The sequence below is a fragment of the Anabrus simplex genome, chromosome 6, assembly GCF_040414725.1.
Source record: "Anabrus simplex isolate iqAnaSimp1 chromosome 6, ASM4041472v1, whole genome shotgun sequence".
Classification (NCBI taxonomy): Eukaryota; Metazoa; Arthropoda; class Insecta; order Orthoptera; family Tettigoniidae; genus Anabrus; species Anabrus simplex.
The window spans coordinates 275,641,915-275,665,951 of record NC_090270.1 but is presented as its reverse complement, the minus strand read 5'-3'; the positions used below and the strand labels follow the sequence as shown (position 1 = coordinate 275,665,951).

Sequence of the window (24,037 nt, the reverse complement as noted above, 5' to 3'; positions counted from 1 at the left end):
ATCTCACTGGATTCCTTCAATCCTTCAATTTCAACTTCAGATGGCATTTCATGACCAACAAGTTGTGATCAGAGTCCAAATCTGCTCCTGGGAAAGTTTTGCAATCCAGCACCTGGTTTCTGAATCTCTGCCTAATCATAACAAAGTCTATTTAATACCTTCCAGTGTCTCCAGTTCTCCTTGTCCATGTGTACAGCTGTCGTTTGTGGTGTTTGAACCAAGTATTAGCAAGGACTAAATTGTGATTGGTGAAGAATTCAACCAGCCAACTTCCTCTTTCATTCCTTTGGCCTAATCCGAATTCTACTACTACATTATCTTCTCTTCCTTGGCGTACCACTGCATTCCAGTCTCCCATCACAATTAGGTTCTCGTCACCTTTTACATATAAAATTAAAAGTTTAATTTAATAATAATAATGTCATTTGCTTTACGTCCCTCTAACTACTTTACGGTCTTCGGAGACGCCGAGGTGCCGGAATTTAGTCCCTCAGGAGTTCTTTTACGTGCCAGTAAATCTACTGACACAAGGCTGTCGTATTTGAGCACCTTCAAATACCACCGGACTGAGCCAGGATCGAACCTGCCAAGTTGGGGTTAGAAGGCCAGCGCCTTAACCGTCTGAGCCACTCAGCCTGGCAAAAGTTTAATTTAACAGTTCCATCTTTCCAATTCAATTTTTTTTTTTTTTTTTTGTAAAGGGGGTTACATTACAAAACACTTATTTGGTACTAGTTTCGACCTCAGGTCAAGGTCATCATCAGCCAACAACACGAATTGCACAACATATTAGATAGTCCGTAAACAATGTGCATATATAGCAGAAACATTGTGGTTTGATGCTATAAAGTTAAAAGTTGAAGATGAAACAGTCACAATGGAGAGATGAAAGTTTTAAATTATGCATAAATTGCATTAAAGTAAGGCATTTAGCTGCCTTTGAAGGATGATTCGATTTGATCAATCTGGATGCCGAAGATTCTTGAAAATTTTTGTATCCTTTGCTACAAAGTTCTGACAGCTGTAAGTTGTCATATGGTAGCAATGGCACTTGGAAAAAATTTATGCACACACAGTGAACAATGTAAAAACATGGTACAATGATGTCCAAAGAGCTTCTGAAGGTGAAAGTTGCGCTTACAGCTGTGACTTTCAGATGACTTACAGCTGTCAGAACTTTGTAGCAAAGGATACAAAAATTTGTAATGTAACCCGCGTTACAAAAATTTTGTATTGAACAGATGGAACTGTTAAACTAAACTTTTAATTTTATATGTAATCACAGTTTAATATGGACCATTCAGTATTAAGTCATATCTCTAACCTTTTACATATTGTATTAAATCTTCTATCACCGAGCTTGATAGCTGCAGTCGCTTAAGTGCGGCCAGTATCCAGTATTTGGGAGATAGTAAGTTCGAACCCCACTGTCGGCAGCCCTGAAAATGGTTTTCCGTGGTTTCCTATTTTCACACCAGGCAAATGCTGGGACTGAACCTTAATTAAGGCCACGGCCGCTTCCTTCCAACTCCTAGCTCTTTCCTGTCCCATCGTCGCCGTAAGACCTATCTATGCTGGTGCGACGTTAAACAACTAGCAAAAAAAAAATCTTCTATCTCTTCATATATTCTTTTGATTTCCTCCTCATCCGCTGAACTAGTAGGCATATAGACCTGCACTATTGTAGTGGGCATTGTTTTGGTGTCTATCTTGACAACAATATTCCTTTCACTATGCTGGTCTTAGTAGCTTACTTGCTGCTGTATTTTCTTATTCATTATTAACCAACTCCTGCATTCCCCCTGTTTGATTTTGTGTTGATAATTCTGTAGTCGCCTGACGAAAAATCCTGCTCTTCCTGCCAACATACTTCACTTATACAAACTACGTCTAACTTTAATCTATCCATCTCCCTTTTTAGATTCGCTAACCTACCAGAATAATTCAAACTTCTAACATTCCACGCTCCGACTTGCAAAATGTTAGTATCTTTCTTCCTTATATCACCCCCTCTCGTGTAGTCCCCACCTGGAGATCCGAATGGGGGACTATTTTACGTCTGGAATATTTTACCCGGGAGGAAGCCATCAGTAGTACATCATTCATACAGAGAGAGAGCTACATGTCCTCGAGATTTAGTTACGGCTGTAGTTTTCCATTGCTTTCAGCTGTGCAGCAGTATCAACACAGCTAAGCCGTGTTAAATTTATTACAAGGCCATATCAGTCAATCATCTAGACTGCCATCCTTGTAACTTCCGAAAGGCTGCTACCCCCCTTTTGATGAACAATTTGTTAATCTGGTCTCTCGACAGATACCCATCCGATAGGGTTGCACCTGGGGCTTGGCTATCTGCTTCTTTGGGACGTGCAAGCCTCCCCACCGCGGCAAGTTTACATGGTTCGCAGGGTACACTACACACTATGGTACATTTTATACAGGTAATAACTTCATGTTTATTTTGTGTTCTCGCTTCAGGAATGCTCCTAGTAACTGTATTGTTTGAAAGTGGAATTGACTGTATAACATTTATAAATTTTGCTTTATTAGAGTCTCAACAAATGTGCCTTGCCATTTTTGAACACACTGGAACTAATTTGAAGTGACGCTTGGAATACCTTTTCATTGTTGCTGGTACCAACTTTGGGCGATAAACTTGTCTTTCTTTTGTTTAATTTGACCTGTTTTCATTGGAAAGTTCTATTTGTTTGTCCTAATAATCACTTCGATATGTGTGCATGTGTCTCAGAAGATTAGTTGGAGTTAAAGAATTATTATTAAATGTTTTAAAACACATCACACACTGGGTATTCGGAACACAAGGATTACTCACAGAAGTGAAACCATATGACAAATAATTTGTAATTTTTCTAATAAATCAGTAATAACTGATAATGAATAAAGGAAGTTAGGAGCCACTGAAATATATACGTAAATAATTCATAAAACTGCCGGCTGTTAAGATTTATCTTCAGGGTCGTTGCCTTGTGACAAGGAGATTGAATCACTTGACATCTGGAAAATGATATTGGAAAAGGAGTCCATCTGGTAATTTCCCCACCCATGGAAATTAAATAGAATATATCTCATAAAATTTACTTGGTCTATTGAGCGGCATGAATTAAACAGCATTTATCTTGAAATTTGAGCCTAGCCCGTCATGATACACCATAGAACATGTATTACCATATACACAGAATATTGATATAAATAATTAATATCTTTTAATTATGAAGTAACTCTCTCTCAATAATTAGTACTTGGTTTATTCTGGAATGCAAAATATTCACACGCAGCCATGACTATTTTTACGAGAATGGACTCCATTTCACTGATGGCGTTGATGTAGTTTGAAAAGGCCCAACACGTTACCTTATGTAGACTCTCCGTAGAATTATATATGGCTAACATTCATAACCATAGAATGTTGTTACAATCCAGCACCTCTCTCCCCAGTTCCGTCAACAGCAGATCTCGAATTCCCAATATGGCATGGGACATCTTCCCACAACTCGTACAAAACACTACTGATTACACTCCGAAAGAAAGCAAGTATCACATCTGCTCACTACAAGCTCCAACTCTAGAATAATCTGACATGTACCGGCTCCACGCGAGTCCAAGCCCACGCAACTGCATTCAAAATGGCACAGTTCCGGGAATTTTTCACATCAGTTCCGTCAACAGTAGATCTCGCTCAGAGAATTGTCACATACAGAACCGGGAAATAAACTGAGTGATCGAAGCACGCTAGTCCCAAATAAATACATCTTCTTGTCAGTTCTCAATCCTAAGATTGGTTGGCAGCAATTCGTCTTCTCCAGTCTTCTCTGTAATCCGCTAATCTCTTCATTTCCACATATGAGCCTGTTCCTACGTCATCTCTGATCTGTCTTGAATATTGCAGTCTAGGTCTTCCTCTTCATCTTTTACCTTGAATCATTCCTTCCATGACATTAACTATGAAACCATTGTGCCTATAGAGATGGCCTATTAATTGGTCTCTTCTTTCTTATTGTTGCTAAAAAGGATCTTTTTTCACGTATTCATCAAAGAACTTCTTCATTGGTGAGTTTTGCTGTCCATGAGATCTTTTCCATCCTCCTCCAGTACCACATCTCAAATGTTTCCAGACGTTTCTTATCACGTGCACTAATAGTCCACGTTTCTGAACCATACAAGGCCACACTCCAGACAAAGCACTTAATAAATCTCTTCTTGGTCTCCACATTTGAATTCCTTGACCGAGCTCGATAGCTGCAGTCGCTTAAGTGCGGCCAGTATCCAGTATTCGGGAGATAGTAGGTTTGAACCCCACTGTCGGCAGCCCTGAAGATATTCTTCTTTCATTAAAAAGGGTCCCAGTTGATCATTTGTTATGCTGTCTTTATTTTCAAGATCATTTATGTCAGTAGGATCTTCATATAATGTTTCTATGTATTGCTTCCATCTTTCTCCCACTTCTTTGTTCTCAGACAACAGTTTCCCATTTTCACCTAATATGCTGTTACTATGGCCAGTGACTGTTCTGAATTGTTTCTTAATTCATAAGCAGTTTCCATGTTTCCTTTCTCCATTCTTTCTTCTATTTCTTTGCATTGTCTCAATATATATTCTTCCTTAGCCTTCTTTGCTTCTCTGTTGACTAGGTTTCGGAGTCTTTTATAGTTTCTGATTCCTTCTTCACTCTTTGAGTTTTTAAATTTCCTCCTTTCCTCTATTTTAAGCACATAATCCGTAACTCATGGTTCTCGTGCATGTTTTGTCGTTTTCCCTATTACCTGATTTGCAGCTTCTATGATAGTGTTGAAGGCCCATCCATTTCTCATTTATTTTACCATTGGTATTTCTGCGACGTTCTGTTTTACCAGTGTTTGATAGTTTTCCTTGATTCTCTCTTGTTTTAGTTTCCTGACATTATATCTGCAATATTTTTCCGCATTCTTCCTCTTCTTTCTTAGTCTTAAGTCAGATTTTAACAATACTAGGTTGTGGTCACTCGCTACATCAGCTCCTGGATAACTTTTGCATTGTTTGACTTGGTTACGGTATTTTTCCCTTACCATAATATAATCTATTTGGTATCTTGCTTTATCTCCAGGTGCAGTCCAGGTATACCTTCTCTTGGGCTTTTTGAACAAGGAGTTTGTAATGTAACCCGCGTTACAAAAATTTTGTATTGAACTGGTGGAACTGTTAAACTAAACTTTTAATTTTATATGTAATCACAGTTTAATATGGACCATTCAGAATTAAGTCATATCTCTAACCTTTTACATATTGTATTAAATCTTCTATCACCGAGCTCGATAGCTGCAGTCGCAGTGGTTTGTAATTATTAGTCCTTTTGCTTTACAAAAGTCTATTAATTGTTGTCTTCTGTCATTTCTTACTCCAAGACCATACTGACCTACGATCTTCCAATCTTCTCCTTCACCAACAGAAGCATTCCAGTCTCCAAGAAAAATGAGAATCTCGTTGTCCTTAATCGTATCCATTAACTCCTAACTGATCATATACCTGGCCCACTTCTTCATCTGAACGATTTGTTGTTGGCATGTACACTTGTATTATCATGTCAACTGGTTCATTTTCTATTCTCACCATAATTATTCTATCACTGTATTGTACATAGCTATGAACTCGTATACCACCGTTTTTACTTAATACCATTCCTATACCTGCATGGTTTCCTTTTTCTCCAGAGTATATAATTCTAAAGTTATCACTCCAAAAGTCCCCCTTTTCAGGCCACTTTATTTCACTCACTCCTAATATGTCTATGTCATGTTTAGCCATTTCCTTTTTTAAGTTCTCTAGCTTACCACAGATGTTGAGAGATCGTACATTCCAAGTTTCTAAGATAATATTTCTTGTGTTTCTTACACGCTTTGTCCCTGACCCCAGCCGGAGATCCGAACTGGAGACTATTTTACCTCCGGAAATACATTTAGTTTCAAAGCCCACCATCATTGCTGCATAACAAGGGATATCCAGTGGATCTTTAATGGAGTAGTTTCCCTCTGGCCTTCTCCATCCCATGCCGTTGACCATACTGGTTCATCCACGTTTAGGAGCAGTTTCCCACTCCAAGGGCAAGAGAGTGCCCTAACCTATACCTGCTCATCCGCCGTCCTTGGAGGCCGTTGGCACTTGGTAAAGGGGGCCCCTTTATCCCGGGGGGTATTCGGTCCATATCTTCTATCCAAGAATAAAACCAACTTGGTAAGACTTGAGATTAGTTCTTCCGTCCTCCAAGTCATCTGGAGACCTCCTCTTTCGCCTTGGAGACCGTTGACCATTTTTTTTAAAAGCCTCATTTGATCCGCGGGTGCTTATTTGACCATGCCTTATTTGCACCTGTCCTGCATATCTACAGGACGTCCCCTATCAGCCATTGGGACGCACCATGTCGCGGTTGATGCCTCCCACCCCAGTGTCTCACGCAGGGTTATGTTTAGCTCTTACTCATTTCAGAGTCAAACCCCCACGCAAGCTGACCTGGTAATGTGTAATATGCTGTTAGGTAGTACAGAAGCCTCACTTTACTCATCTTAAAGATGGCTGACAATATGGGCCGGCTGTGTTACCTAGGCAACGCTAAGAATGCTAAACAGAGTGCCAATCTTCATCATAGTTTCTAAGGTAGCAAAGACAAAAGAAACAAAATGGGTGAAAGTGAGGGCAAAGATGTTAGCCAAACATAACGAGTGGCTATCTAGGTAGTGTTATCTATGGAACTATTGTAGCAGTTGACAAGATGGCTGACACTTACTGCACAAAATTTATAATAAATATTACACTAAAAGCACTATCAAACGAGAGTATATTCTTTGGATAACACTAACACAAACTCAGCACCCAAAATAAGCCACAAATACTCCTCAGAGGCTACAAAAAAAGCGCAGGTTTTCTGTATAGGCGGATGTAAGATGCAGTACCCATAATAATGAGTCCTATAAGAATTACCATGCTACGACGGCTAAATACACACATTTGAAATATACACATTAAATAATAATAATAATATCTGACCGGGGTTTGTCAGGCTACAATTTCTGCAACAAAATTCTGTATTTACAGTTTTATTTCTCAACAGATGTTCCAGGACTGTTACTGTTGTCTGGAACTTATTCAACTTCCTGATCTAGTTGCCTCTTCAGCTGACACTTCTTAACCAATTATCCAAGGCAAAATATTGCTAACAGCATGTCCTATCACTGAACACTGTGTATGCACAACTGACCGTCAGGCAGATGGAACTGTTTGGAGGACGTTGTGGCTGACTGGCTCTTTCCCCACTAGATGTTTTTTTACTGTTTGCTTTTCATTGCACCGAGAGCAGACAGGTCTTACAGCAACGATGGAATAGGAAAGGCATGAGACTGGGAAGGAGGTGAATTAAGGCACATTACTGGTGTGAAAATGGGAAACCATGGAAAATCATCTTCGGGGCTACTGGCAGTGGGGTTCAAACCCATAATCTCCCAATGCAAGCTGATAGCTATTTGACCCAAATGCATAACCACTCACTCAGTCCCACTAGTTGTCACAAGTTAGTTGAAACAGTCCATCAGTCTGTTATATATTGTCACTAATTGCGAGTTTGCATTTTGTGTCGTGATTTACGGTGCCATACTAATTGTAATATTTTAAGATTTAAAGTTAAATGATTTTTTTTCCCATGCCATTAGGCATAACCATCTCGCAGAACCCACTTCGAGAAATGCTGATTAAGACCAATGGAATGTCCAGACCTATTGAGACACCTTATCAACAGTTAGTAATTGTTAAGTAGCCGCTAGAAACAAAATAGGTTTGAGTTGCAGGAGCCTGCAGCTGTCTTGACTGGTGGACCTATGCTCAAGACCTACCTTCCACTTCATCTTCCCCTTATGTTTCTGGCATGTGAGTGGAGATGGTACAATACAGCCACTCTGTTGCCTGTCATATGAGGCAACTAAAAGAGGACCCCGAGGGTCTCTCAGCTGAGTGTGACATTGCTTCCACTTCCTTGTGCACGTCTTCTATCTGACCTCCCTTGGTCACTATTTTCTCTTCTTATCCCAATGGTATCAGGTGTATGAGGCATAGGGACTGTCATGTTTGTTCCCTTCATGGTCCTTATCTTTCTTTTACCCACACCTTCATTCTTCCACAGAGACAGACCTTTTCCATTTTCCCTCTGAGCAGTATTAAGGGAGGATAGTTGTTCAGTTATACTTTCTCCTAAAATAGTAGTCACCACCATTATGTTTCCAGCAAGCCAAGACTGGTAGGATATGTTAATAGCTTTTATTGCTCCTGGTCAGTTGCCCTCTGCCAGCCTTTGTGATGCAGCAGCCAATCAGTCAGTCGTTCCCAAGATAGTGTGTGGTACTTGAGGGTGTATAAATGTTAAAGTTCCTTTTTGTTGGCTTACAGACAATAAAGAATACCTGTGGGGGGGATCTTTCAAGCTGTGTCCTATTAACCTCTCTCTTCTTGTCAAATTTTGTTAAATTATTCTCTTATCTTCAGTTGTATTCAGTCATGTATCTCTCGCTGTCTGATTCCATTCACCTATATTACCCAAAAGATCGTTTTGTAACACTACTTTTCAAAGGCTGCTATTCTCTTTCTGCACTAGCTATCAATTCATTATTCACTATCATATAATGTCAAGCACCATTAGAATACTTTTAGGTAACAGCATTCCAATATCCATAACTTTGCTTACCGGTAATGTGAGTAAACACCATCTCTTCAGAAAATGTTTCTTTGCTTGGGCTAGTCTCCATATAGTTATCCTCGCTCATACTATCATACAGGGTCTGCAAAATGGCCCCACTGTCTGTTTCATTTGATCATGGGACACCCCTTAGTGTAGATTTACACTTCTCATGTTATTGTGTCGAGTATCACCCCATTGTTGCTTCGATCATCACGAGAGTCTTTCTGACAATTTTAAGAGCATATACCATCTTTGGAATTGCATCTGCCTCTATTTACAGCACGTCTAAATCATCATACTTGACTTTTGTGCACTTTCTCCTGGATCGGTGTAACACGAAATTGTTTTCTTATGTCTGTGTTGGAAACACAATCCAATCTAATGATGCCAACATCTCAGTATTGGTTAATTTACCACCCATCAGCAAAATTTATCTACTTCCCATAAAATGTCATTTCCCAATCTGATGGCTCTCACTCTGCAGATTTCATTGAACTGCTCTCCATTACTGCTGTTTTAAATTCATCTGTCAGGACTGTGTCCTTCTGTGCCCTTACCATTTAGTAACCTCTCCAGATCTGTAGTCTTTTATAGATATCTTCCTTCTACCATCCCAAATGATGATTATTATGTCTTATTTTTGTTAACTTTTTAGTTATCTCACCAAACTCTCTTTTTTTACCAAGCAAATGATATTAGTGCTGGCCCCTTCAATAATAATAATAATAATAATAATAATAATAATAATAATAATAAATAATAATCATAATCATAATCTTTGGTTACATTTCTTTATAGTTTACCACATCATTCTTCTTGCAGTGGCCATAATTCCTCTTCAACATTTCTTATATTAATTATTTTAGTTCCTTCACAAACTTGTCATGTACCGTACTGCACCCGACAGGGGCATGATCCAAGGACCTTGGGTCAATACTGGTCTTTGAAATTAGACGCAATGATCTTTGAGGGAATAAAACCAAAACTAATTAATATCCATATCATTAAGACAGGTAAAATGAGTCTTTTAAATTTATTCTACAGGATTTCATTACTTGCGATCTATTGTGCAATACCTTCCTGAAGTCGAGCCTATCTACTAGACCTGGGTGGGGCTGCAATCGGGGGTTCACCATGACGTAACTCGAGAGAAGACATTCCTTCCTCACAACTAGGAGAATGATGGGAAGCAGACTTTTTCGAAACGGAATATGGGAGCCATCTTGAATTCAGACTAGCCAACTTAATTATCTACGATATAAATATTAATGAAATCCAAATTCTGGAGTAGTCTTCCGATTTAAAAGAGATAACTATAATTGGGACATTTATTTAGAGTGTCTAATGTCCTCTTACTCAATAACTTTCAGATGGAGAAAGATTACTATGTTGTTTCTGTGTGGAAAAGTACTGGGGGCTATCTGTTTAGTGTCATCATGCCTCCTTGAAGCGGTAGTTCACCCAAGCGTGGAAGGGGAAGCAAGACAAACTTTAATTAATTGCAGGAGATCCTACGAAGAATAATCGTACCGAGATGTCTCAATCACATCAGGTGAATACTGGTCACCTGATGGTCGTGCTATTTGACCTCTAGTGGGCTGTGGATAGGCTATATGCAGATTTGGAGTGGGTTAAATTGTCTCCTTGTGAAAAGCACTGTTGAGGGCGAAGCAGGTCATTCGGGACTCTCAGCTTACTAAGGGCGGAGCTATGTTTAGCTAAGCTCTCATTGATCCTTTAAGTGACTTAAAACTTAATTTTCAAGTGAAATAGTGTACTTCATGTAAATATTGCATAGATTTGATAGACGTGATGCCAGTGATTAAACTTTAAAAAACTGTGATGTGTCGCGAACACTCAATACGATCCTAATATTATTATTATTATTACTATGGCACTACTGTGTCGGGTAGGAACAAAGGTACACGGTATCCGATACTGAACCGCGGATTACGAAGTAATATCCAAAATCGTGGCCGGACGTTCACGTTGAACGCAACTAAACAGATTTTGAAATAAATAGTGACGTGTTGTGTGCTCAGGATTACTGCCAGTGGCTTCATCAACCAGGAATTATGGACTTCCAGCCTGAAGGAAGAATGGTACCACCAGTGATTGCCTTGGTGCCAATGGGTCAGCAGTAAAACCTGAAATGGATTTCCCAAGCTGACAAAGGTGTCGTCAAGTGCTGGAGATGAGTATTTTTCATATTTATATGGCCTGATTAGAGGGGACGGGAATTATTTATCATAAGCTGACGCTATTATGTTAGGGATATAAGTTTATTTAAATGTTGAAGTGCTGAAATGGAGCACGTAGCTTTTATTTTATATTTTATTTAATTAATAACAGGTCTGAGCGATTTAACTGCAAATAATTGTGACAATAATCTAATAGGTTTGCATGTGGTAGAAGGTTTTTTATTAGTTTATTTTGGGAGACTTGTGGTCAATTAATGCGTAGGAGACTAGTATTTTAGTAAATTCAGGGTAATTCAAGCTAGGCTGTAGTTTGATCCTGTATCAGTAAATGCATGACTGATAAATAATATATAAGTATGCTACATGAGGTCTCAGTCACAAGAAATGTATATGGAACTGATGCCCCAGGCCTCCTTTGAAATATTTAGCTAGAGAGTGTTACAATTTAAGCTGGATTATTTGATCAGGTTTATCATAATTTACTTACAATTTAATTGAGTTAATTACCATGTGAATAGTTAATTGAGTTAATTACTGTGCGGAAATTTAATTGAGTTAATTACTGTGTGGAAATTTAATTGAGTTAATTACCGTGTGGAAATTTAATTGAGTTAATTACCTAGTAGATATTTGATTGGGTTAATTACTGTATGAGTATTTAATTGGGTTAATCACTGTGTGAATATTTAATTCATTATGGTATTACTGTGTGACGATTTAATTAGAAATTATGTGTTAATCATAAATTTATTAGGGTTTAATTATGAATTAATTGCCGCTGGGTTATTTAATTACATCGTAATTACGAGGAAGTTCGGTGTGATCACTCAGTATGATCTAATTACCAGGTAAATCACGTAGGAAGGTAGCGTAATGATAAAACCAATAATAATAATAATTGTGATGATGGTAATCATACAGATATTGGTATCGTAAAAACCGGTGTCGTGTTGAAAGATAGGTGAGATGTTTGAAGTCATGATTGGGCCATGAAAAATATGTGTTGAATCGAGGTGATTTATTTGACGCCGATGCAAATTGATTAATGAGGGATAGGCCTCAGTTTATTGTGAACGTACCTCGGGAGAGGTGATTTGTTTAAAGAAATGGCTTGTTATGCCTGTGCAGGGCAAGGCCATTGACCATCCATGGTAGGGGGTTGAGGTGCTTGACCTTGCAAACAGACTTGTTTTTGTCTGTGTGTCCGCCTCTATAGGAGGGGAGCCTTGAGCTAAGAAAGGAAGGCCTGTACGAATTGGCTAATAATGGGAAATATTCAACACGCCAGAATGAAGTATTCGCTTATAAACGACACCGTAATTGGTACTAGTATTTGTTGGTTTACTATTGTTACTCATTTGATTATACTTTAGCTAGGGATTTCAGTGTCATAGTTTCATCCCAGGGGTTGTCAGTTCAGTTCCCTACGCCGGCATTGGTATTCCACAATGCTAAAATGAAGAATGGGGTGCCTCACGTGTTCATTGTATATAATATGTGATTCTCTATGTTGTTTATGTAACATGTTGTGACTATAATTAGCGTTGGCGATGGTTCTAACCCATCGGCGCGGTGAATTGCGTTCCACTGAGGGTTGGTTCAAACCCGGGTGTTCGTTCCACATTTGTATAATTTCTTTCATGGTATTTCGTTGGGAAATAATGTTTTTTTTTTTTAGAATAGGGATCGCTCAGACTTGTTGCATGAATGTTAATTTCATTTGTCAATAATGTCATATAGCCTCAGTGTTTATGGTAAATGTTTCCGTTCGTATCACATCACGGCAAATCGCTTTGCGATAAACAATACTCGGTTCTATCACACACGACTACAAGTTTATAATAAACCACAACAATTGTTAATAATTAATGTAATTCATTTGTGAATATAGATGCATCATTCCCATCGTCATCAAGGTCTAATAAACCGCTTGTATTAATTTAAAACTTTAATTTGATCGTGTTCTCATTGTAGTTAAGTATGCCCTGTTTCTCCTACCCTGTATGCCATTAAGATAATGTTATATAAGCGCCTATTTTATTATATTTTCAACCCGTTAATGCCCTGTAGATATCATGCCGGAGCCTTTCTGGGTAGGGGGCGGGTACAGTACCTCCTCAGAAGATCGTCCAAGCTATTAGACTGTGGTTGCATTTTGACAGGGGTTGACATTTTGCCGCTGGTCGTCTGTCCTATTCACTGCTGAATATTGATGTAACAGTATGGACCTTGATATGAAATTTGAGTTCTTACAACCAACTGGCAGTTCCAAGTTTGCTCTTATTGTGATTCTATTGCAATAGAAAGAAATCTTGAAATGCAAGGAAGACGACCTTATAAGCAGAGTGTCTGGCTACTAATACAGTACTTACAGATAGGCAGCAGCTTGGCTGCAGAATAATTTCTAATTTCTTCAAGAATACAGACTGCAATGAACACCCTACCCTCCAGCCCCCCCCCCCCCTCCCCCCTCACCCTTTCCTGTCCCATGTTTGTGGAGGTGTAGAATACATCCATGATATGCCCCTGCTTGTCAGCCTGCCGTAAGAGGCATCTGAAAAGGGAAGCACCATCCCTCTAAGGGTGGGGGTGGTAGAATAACATCCATGGTACCCCTATCTGTTGTAAGATGTGACTAAAAGGTGCACCAGCGGCTCTTAACTTGGGAGCATGGGTTGGCAACCACAGGGTCCTTTGCTGAGTCCTGGTCTTATTTCCACTTACTTGTGCCAGGCTCCTCACTTTCATCTTTTCTATCCAAACTCCTTTGTGTTTGCACTTACTGCAAAATTATGATGTCAGTATAAGTGGCAAAATTTATGGCTGCATGAATATACATTAGTTATGCACGGTACACTGATATTTAAATGATGTCAGAATACCTTACAATTTCTTTTCTTGGTTGTGTGATAATAACTTTAATCATCTGCTAAACCTGTTTCAATTTAATCTTTTCACGTTCAGATTTCTGTGTTCCATGCATGGATGGCTGATTTAGTCCATGCAACATTATACTAATGCCTGTTTCATGTTGTGACTTCTCCTTTCTGGAAGAACCGATTATTTTTAATCTTCTTAGTAGATCATTACATATTGCTGTGATGTTTCACGCAATGTTTTGGGTTGTATTCTCACTTTTATTAGCTTTTATTTATATTTCCCTGTTAAAATTAGCACTGTGTCTTTGTTAGAATGTTAACTATTAGTTATATCTTTTATTATTATTATTATTATTATTATTATTATTAATAATAATAATAATTTACGACTAATTCACACAAACTTAGTTTCTTTACTGTAGCAACTGCCATACAGTACTTAAAACTGTCTCGTAAACTCTCCGCACCTATTTCTGCGTTTAGATTTCAGCCTGTACAAGCCATCTCATGGTTATGGCCTCAACATGAGATCACTGTTCAGCCTCTGCCATGTTGTCAACATTCACTTCCTGAACAATGCCCAGCTGCTTAGGGGCAGCTAAGGACATTTTAACCAGCCATCAACTGTCCATCAGCCAGATGATTGCTTAAGGACACTGCATCTGCAGTCCAGTCTTTGATGCTTGAACTTGGACCTCTACAACTTCATGTAAAATTATATGTTAAAATTTAAACAAACTTCATGTAAAATTTAAACAACTTTTTAACCCATTGACATACTAATTTTAATGTGCTGAGTATGTGCATGTATACCATTCTTTCTTGCATAAGATACAGCTTTACGCTACTAAGATTTATACATGTAATCCGCAACGAACTGAATTTTAATCATACCCTTCTTTGATATGATGAAGTGCAGCACCCAGAAGAACAATTTTTGTAAGTTTTAATGGGGTGAAACACCCTAAAACACTCTGGGAAATGCAAAGCCACCAAATACTTTTGAGTCGTATCTCATTACTAGGGCTCGGATCAATATGCTTGATAAAATCTCCAGATATGCTCGAAAACCATGTGTTATATGCTCGATAGATATGCTCGAAAAACCCATTATATGCTCCATAGATATGCATGCGGTTAAATATGCAGAATATGCTTGAAAAACACCGTTAAAAACTAGAGAGAGGAAAGTGAAACTAGAAATCCAATAACATATCTTTATATACGAGCTTTATTTTCTAATTGTATGTATGATACACTGCGATATACTCGCATTCAAGTTTGTAACATTTACTACAGTGGTTACACAAAACAAAGCACTAAATACAATAAGGGGAGGAAGTAAGAGCAACTACACAATGTCAGAAAACACTACACACTCAACGAAACATCAGCTGGACTGCGCAGATCTCCGCCAACAACATAATACGTAAATATCAGTAGGGCCAACTAGTGGACAATAAACCAGGAAGGTGGAAGGAACTACGATCTATTGAGGGCATGGACATGGCTTAGGTTGCGGTTTCTGAAATAATTCGCCGTGATCCTTAAATTTGAAAAATATTATTTACAAGTGGAATTTACAAATACATTCTGAAACAAAATCTACCAACTTACAACTTACGAACTATAAGCTCCGTGATACACATATCTTAGAGGTTCTTTGATAATGGCTGCACTACAAGTTTCAAACTTCAAGCCAACTATACATCTAGTTACAAATCCAGTCGTACAATGCAATTTAGTAGGTTAAAAGCAACGTAAAAAGCAATTACAATTTACAGTGAAGTGAACGTATTCTCCCAGACTCTAGCGTACATCAAGTGACACTGAACTACCAGAGGCAAACCCCAAGGTAAATATATTAAATAACAATCTACATATTTAGTGAAATAAGAAATGGGAATGCCTCGAAAACAAACAGGCAAGCCCAGCTGAAAAGCTAAGGCGTCATAAATAATTAATTTGGCGAATCTAGGTTAGGCTAGGGCAGACTCCTATACGAAATAGCAACCGAACATTACGGAAATTTTAGCCGGAATGGAATTCAAGAGCGCTTACCCGAAGGTGGCCCATCCCGGTAGCGAAGCGTCGCACACGATGTAAAACTTCAGACAGACTAAGGCAGACCAGGCCAAGACAAGTCTGAATTATCATGAACGCTGCCTCACTCTCTATATATAGGTAAACCCTGGCCAATCAGAATGCATGAGTCCGCCCATCCCCACCTAGTTTCACCAATCACAATTCCTACTTTCAGTCGCGAACTTTAACTAAACTTCTCGAATACACACGTTCGCGAATCTTCCATTTCCAGAATAGTTAGAAAATACCTTCTAGAACACATAACCAACAAAAGGCAACACACCCTGTTCAAAAATTCATGTAATTTACTGGATACTTCCATTAAATACAGAACTGAAATCTACTATTTACACATACCATATGTTACAAATATTACACAGTACAGGTTAGGTCATAACAAATAAAACATATTACCACACTTTACAAATAAAGTCTTCAGTAAACATTTTCCACTTCCACTACATTGCTCACCTGTGACAAAGTTTCAAGTATATATATGAGAAGTTTTCTTATAAAAGTTACAGTTTAAAAGTTAATTTACAAGATGTTCAGAATTAGACGAGTCCTTGAAGTAGATCTGCATTGCTCTGTACAACAAGAATTTTTTCTATGTTTTCAGTTTTGAATGATGTTCTTAAATCAGTCAATAAAAGTTTCAATGATGAGAACGATCTTTTGATGTCAACTGACACGAGAGGTAAATACTTGAATGATGCTGCTTCTTGTGCAGAGTTGTTCGGAAAATCCTCTGACGGTGCAGACTCGCCACGCAGCATCCTCTCCAAGTCCAACGCTGCACTCCAACCGGGATTTTGAGCCAGCACGAACTCCAATTTCTGTTTCACGGTTTTCCCAGTCTCTGCAGGCCACGAGTCGGCTTCTTGGATGACTCCTTGTATTGTAGCGACCACTTCAACCAACTCCATCCCTCGCGATTCCAACTTTAGGATGGCCTCAGGAATGACGCTCATGTAGGCTTTTATGAAAGGCAAGGATGGCATCAAGCCCTTCATTTTAAAAGCAGCCTTAGCTTTCGCGATGTACTTGCTGTCCGCCTCATCAAACGTATTGATCACCTGGAAAAAATATAAATGAAAAAATTAGCTGAGGAGAATAACTGAGAAAATTACAAAAGTAGGCACTATATGATGGAGTAAAGATAAAAAATATGAAAAGAATGATAGAAGAAACCTCGAAAATGAGAAGATTTTAAATATTTCAACTAGTCTTACCTCTTCAATTGACCTATGATTTTCAGCATAATACAAGGCAGCCAATATCCAAGTTCCCCATCGCATCAATATGGGCTCGGGAGGTAAAGGGAGCTTTGGATGCATCGTCTTGAAGGCACGGACGCGAGAAGGAACCTTGACGAAAATTTTCTTCACTGAGGAAATGAAGCTGTTCACGCTGGGCGATTTTTTTGCACAGCTCCTCAGCAACTCTGTGCATTGCATGGGCAAGACAAGTAACATGTAACATCTTCGGGTAGAGAAGCTTGAAGCTCTTCCCAGCATTAATCATGTAGGGAGCAGCGTCAGTCACCAGTGTGAGTACTTTGTTTACCTCCTCATCTGAAAAGGTTGGCCACAGCAAGCCTGAAACAGGAATGCATAAAATGAAGGGTGAACCGTTCAGTTAATGGGATTCTGACATGTCGTACAACTGTAAGAGATATTTAACTATCAGAACTATCAGAGTTTTCACTGAGCACACGTAGAATGCATTGAAATTATAGCCAGACTGTACTTATTCTTCTTTGGAAAAATGTTCAAAAAATAAATTAACAAAAATATACTTACGCAGAGCTGCTTGCGCTGTTCGCACAATAATACCATGGTTTGTCACATCTAGCTCCCTGCACAGAATTAGGTGGCGCTTCCCCGGTTCACTGGAACTGAGTTTTCCAATAATAACGTTGGCCATGTATCTTCCACAACTGTCTGTGGTCTCGTCGATAGATAACCAAATTGGGTGGCTCCCGATGTCGTCCGTAATTGCGTGTAGAACCTGGTGAAGAAAGTACCTGAATGAATATTCTTCATGGAATGAAGGTATTATAGAGATTACCTTCATTACGACAGAGTAAGATCCATGTTAAAATTACTTCTAAATTGTTTAAACAAGAATACGGAATACGGCAATCGTGCATGAATTCATACCTTTTCATACTCTGAAGAAACGTAATTTTTATGTAAGGTCGACTCGTGAGGCAACTCTCTTCCTGCAACGTCCTTGAAGAGAGCTCTAATCTCAGCATGTTCGACCTTGTAGAGGGGTATGTTGGCACTTAAAAACACCCTACAAACTCTGGAAGAGAACTCGTCCGAGTTCTGTTACTGATTAAACAAAGGTTGTATCAGCACTTGTTTCTTCGATTTCCCTTTTTTAATTCTTCAACTTTTGCTGAGTGCCCACTTGTGGCTTTATGTTGAGAAAATTGAAAACCCTTCGAAATCTTGATCTGAAAATAAATAGGTAGGTATGCATAAGTGAGGAAAAATACATTGAATGAACAAAAATAAAGCATTGTGGACTATGAAATTATTTTCAAATATTGCAGTAGAAATACGAGCACCCTCTCAACGATCCCATGAAAAACCAGCAAATTCAAACGCCAATTTCCGTCTTGGAAATATAAAATCTGAGGATCTAATGTGTCTACACTCTGAATTCTTAGACTTCTCTCTACTTACCTAGTAGGTAGGCACCGTATGCTGCATATACGGCTTACTTGAAATTTCAACCGTTTGACCAGTAATATCTTTAAGAACGTAGATGTGAAAATGTCAATAAGAACTTACCTCTTTTTCGCACATTTTGCAGAAAAGAGTTTTCCTGTCAGTAGAAAACGAGTCAGGGTCTTCCTTTGCACATCATCGGAGTAAAACACTCACATATTCCTTAACTTTAGGCATCACGTACTTGGAAATCACAAGAACTCGATACGATTACGAACTGAGAGTAGAATGCAGAAACTTCACTTGACCGGGTCGGATCTTCCACCACTTCATGGAAAAAGCCACCTAAACAATACTGGTTCCAAAAATAGGCACACCACTAAAATACTTCACATTTCAAAGTGAAAGGATGCTTGGGGCTTCCAGAGCTTATCTGACGAGTCGCACTCTAATCCGGCAGAGGCCAATTAGGGCGTGTGAATGACCTCACTAAAGGTTAAAAACCTGCGGTTCTATTATTCGCACCAGATAGGCTTTCCAATAATTATTTCTGTTTTAAAACCTTAAGGATGGTCAGGGCCCAAATTGAGGGGGGGGGGGGAATTCGAAGAAAAACAAACTATTTAGACGAAAACCACAAGAATATTTAATTATATGCTTCTATTCTGAAAAACTGCAGTTTTATGCATTTATATGCTCAATAAATTTAAATTCTGTTGGTCCCAGAGAGATGAAAATACTACCGAAAGGCTTCTTTCAATGTGTACTATTCAGGAAAAAAAATGCTAATATGCTCAAATCCGAGCCCTACTCATTACACTTTTCTTGCATGTCTTTCTTTCAACACAGTCATGACATGGTTTAGGGTTATAAGCCTTGTAAAATGTTCCCGGTGTACTCGTACATGGTGAGTTGGAATTTTTTTCTCTGAATAACTTCAAAACTGTTTCTTTCAGTAGCTATGTCATACCATAAAGAGTTGTGAATCACATGTTGAGAAATGTGTAGAGGGGAGAGAATTTCATATAAAATAATATTTGGATGGTTTGTCACCTGTTTTATTCCATTCCCAGCCATCTTCATCATCGTCACTTTCAAACGCGTCATCACTCTCACGTGAATTTTTTTGTTGTGCTGCTAGTAAATAAAATTGTTTAATTTTCTAAAACTACATCACTGCCCAATTCACTCTGACTATCCCATAATATACGTTCGATTTTATTCCCTGTACTACAGTGTTTACTAGGGCCGGCCATTTCTGCTGATTATCAAGCGGGTAATCACCCTACATGGAGAGAGATTACCTGCTGCATGACGCAATCTATGATGTTCATTCCAACTTCAAGAGAGAGTGAGAGAGAGATCAGATTCTCAGCTTTCAGATGGTATACTGCATGTGATGCCATCTATGGACAGAAGGCTTGAACTAGTTGCAGAAAGCTTACCTCTCAGTAGACTGCCTGCCAGGCGTGGTCGTATGAGTGGTCACTGCACTGAGTGGCCGCCTGGCGGCAAAGTATGCCAATGAGTTAATGGTGCTTTTCAGCTTGTAAGTATTTTAACAGAAGGCAGTAATCAGTCAAACTTTTACAGACTTAAGTTCAGTTTACTCCAATGTTACTAAACTATTTTTCAAACCATCTACAATTACTTACTCAACAAACATTTAATCTAAGCCTGCTTGGCTGGATTCTTCACGTCAGTTTTTTTCCCCTAAATTTTGCTTCCTAGCTTGCATCAGTGTAAGTTATGGTGGACAATTCTTCGTCATTTTACAGTGTTAAAACTTACTAATGGAGTACTTCAACTCTTTTTCAAGTTAACTTTTTCCTTCATGAAATAACATTTGTATCACTTTCCATGATCTCCTTAGTTATTACCAATTTAAACAATCTAAAGTTACTATTGAGGTATTTCACCCTTCTTTCTGCTAACTCTGTTGTTTTTCAAATATCATTGTACCAATTATTCAACTTTCCCTTGTATTGTATAATGTTCCCTCTCCTCCATTTTTTTCTTTGAGTATTTTCTTCCTTGAAACAAATTTCAAGCAAATACACTTCTCAGTTTTTATTCTTTTTTTTTTTTTACAAAAAATTATCATTAGCCTAATTCCTATTGCAAATTATTAAACTTTTGTAATTAATGATTGCCTTTCATCCTATAATATTCCATCACCTTTTAGTTTTCTAGTTCCATCTTCCTAAGTAGTCCTACTAACCTGTTTGACTATTTAACACCTCGATCAACTGTTGTTCTTTTATGACCTCAATGATATTAAGTGTCAAGGCCTAGAGAATGTTTCATTTTCATTTTACAGGGAAGTCATTACACTATTCATAACACAGTTTCCAGGTGTTCACCCTCCACATAGAGAGATTGGTGTAAACTTTTAAAGAAATTGAGAGGAAAGGGTTCTTTGTTTAATAAGAAGTAATGGGTGAAAAAAAAAAAATGTGGTTAATGAGGAAAAAGTAAACAGAATTAAGAAACTTAGAACATATGCCTACAAAATCTCTAGGACAATTTGGACAAGAAACCAGGGTTTGAAAGGGCTCAGCATGGCAAGCTACGAAACATATGAGGAGAGAAATAGACTCAGTTACGGAGGATGAAGTAATGCATGTCAATCAAAGTTTCCTAACATGATGCCAAAATTGTATGGATGTAGGAGAACATTTCCAACATCTTCTGTCATCAAGTACATGCTTATTTTCATAATTTTGTTTTGCCATGCCATACACAGGTAAAGTGAGGGAAGTGCCAGTTTGTTTCTATGTCGCAGAGTGGAGAGTGATGAGCCAACAGCAGGCAGGTGCCCGCTCCAGCTGACTGATGAGAGGAACTTGCTGTATGTTAAGTCTTCAGCGTATCACCTGGTTGGATCTCGAACAGCTCTGCCATTAGCTGTCATAGATAGCCTAAGTGTCGTTGATGAATTTTTCAAGGTAAATGAGTGAGATAGCAATTTATGGCTGAGTGAAGAAAGCAACAGGATGCATTATCCAATGACAACCACCGAGAGCCTTGCAAAAACAAAAGAACTTGATTCGTAATTGACGAGCTGTTTGTCAATAAGGTTCATGCGGAGCAAATAGATAAAAGAATTAAATTGTGCTATCTCAAGTCTATTAATTTTGTTTATACGTGTTTAAACACAGCTGTGTCACCGCATTTGACACAACTGTCACCGATACATGTTATTCAGCACAGCAGACTTTTATCAACTAAACGCACCAGATGGATATTTTAAATTCAAACACCAGTGTGACAGCTCAGCTTCAATGTTAATATTTTAATTGTATATGTGCAGGGATTACTTATTTGGAGTGATTATCTTAGATTAATATAGATGGCAATATCTCACATGACAAAATTCGACTAGTCACTAATTATAGCATCGATAGAGTTTTTGCCTGATAATCAAATCTAATTTGTAATTTGTCTATGACTGAAGATGACCCATAATGGGGTCAAAAACGGTACCTGTGTAGAAGTAATTTGACATCATATTCAATGGTATTGAATAGGTGGGCCTTCATTTTAATTTCTTATTGATGTGAATGTTTGTCAATACGGATCAGGATGAAGTTTTTATGATAATACACATTTAAAAAATTCCTCCCTCTTTGCTTAATTAACATCTGGATAACATTTACACTTTTTGCATTAGCGCTTAATGAATCCCATAGGAAGATATCTCTGACTTAAATGTTTGGAATGGGGGTTCCATAATCGGAACAAAACATATCCTATTTAGTATACACCTAGATATTCAGCTGGATTATATCATGCAAATAATAAATCCATTATAAGAAATTGACAAGTATTGAAAGGTGGGAATCTCCTTATAACTTAACCTTAGTAGTATATGAACTCTGTAAAAACCAAAGAGGCATCATAAACATAAATGGTGAAATACAAAAGGCTTACATCCAGAAAGGAATATGACATATGGAAGGGATGAAGATCAATGGAGTGGAAGTCAAAATGATTAGATTTGCTGATAACATGGCTGTCATTGAGGAGAACGAAGAGAAACTACAAAAAAGCATTAGCAAGAGTGAACAAGGTGTTGAGAGAGAAGTAGGTATAACATGATTGATTGATTGATTGATTGATTGATTGATTGATTGATTGATTGATTGATTGATTGATTTATTGATTGGTTGATTGATTGATGTTTAAAGGGGCCTAACATCGAGGTCATTGGCCTCTAGGTATAATATGAAAATTAATACAAAGAAGACTAAAATTACAGTATGCAACTGCCAACATATTGCAGTCAATGTTGGAATTAATAATTTACCACTCACACGAGTAAATGCCTTTACCTACTTAGAAAGTAAAATCACTTCAGATGGAAAAATGTTCAGCCGAAATAAAGAGCGGAATTGCACAGGCAAAAGTCACCTATTACAAGAAAAGGGTGCTGATTACATCAAGGAATCTAAACGTGAAGACTAAAATGAGACTTATTAAGTGCTATGTCTGGAATGTGGCCTTGTATGACTCAGAAATGTGGACTATTTGGGCATGCGATAAGAAACGTCTGAGATATGGTGCTGGAGGAGAATGGAAACAATCTCATGGACAGCAAACCTCACAAATGAAAACATTCTTAGAAGAATAGGTGGTAAAAGATCTTTATTATTAACAATAAGAGAGCAGTTAATTGGCCATCTCTACAGGCGCAATAGTTTTATAGTTAACTAGCCGATGTATGCGTGCTTCGCTACGGAATTCTACATTGTATACAGAATTCTAGGTTAGGTGATGTACACGTTGTGAGCAAGATTGTCTTAAATTGTATAGCTCTTAACGTTACCCTAGAAACATGACGCGAGGTCACCAAACATCTTTTCTCATATGAAGACTGAGGGAATTTTCACTGTAAAGGTAGACCCAATTTCATACCATCAGTCACAATCAGGTTGGAATGTTTTCATTATAATGCCTTTTTACATCCTGTAAAGACTGTCTTAGTGGTTTCCCCAACTGAAATGAACATACAATGATGTCAATAGGAATGGCGTGATTAAAAGCAATGCTTTCATATTACGAAATACTCGTTCAAATGAAACACCACACATTTTCTCACTTTTAACGAACAGGACTACGCTGCCTATCTAACAGTCTAAATATCCAGACTTGGAATGACCAAACCGCAGACAGCTGTTATCCATGAACACTCTTCGGCGGGGAGAGGGTTGAATAATGGAAACTCCCAGGGGAAAAAACTATGCCCGATTACTATTCTGTTTCCTAGGAGTACCCGATGAGTCGGAAAATGTCAATTCACTACACTGGCGGCGGAAAAATATATCTGACTTGAAGGCAAATTTTTCCTCCAAGCCAGAAGAGAAACCCCTTCTTCACGAATAGTTTGGAATAAATTGAATGTAGAATTTAATAAAAGTGAGGAGAAAGAAGCTTTTCTTAAGAAACGGCTCTTTTCAGAGTTGAATTTTGAGTTAT

The 24,037-nt window shown here is 38.2% G+C and overlaps 1 protein-coding gene across 2 annotated transcripts in view; it reads left to right on the top strand.

Annotated features, from left to right (window-relative positions):
- Dgkepsilon (diacylglycerol kinase epsilon) overlaps positions 1-24,037 on the top strand; it is a 225,774-nt gene that overhangs the window by 6,389 nt on the left and 195,348 nt on the right. The window contains exon 2 of one of the 2 annotated variants that reach the window (XM_067150427.2): positions 14,277-14,502. The exons of the other annotated variant lie outside the window; for it this stretch is intronic. Within the exon in view, the coding sequence (XP_067006528.1) occupies positions 14,473-14,502 (30 nt within the window). The 5' untranslated portion in view covers positions 14,277-14,472. The remainder of the gene's footprint in view (positions 1-14,276; positions 14,503-24,037) is intronic. 2 annotated transcript variants of the gene reach the window in all.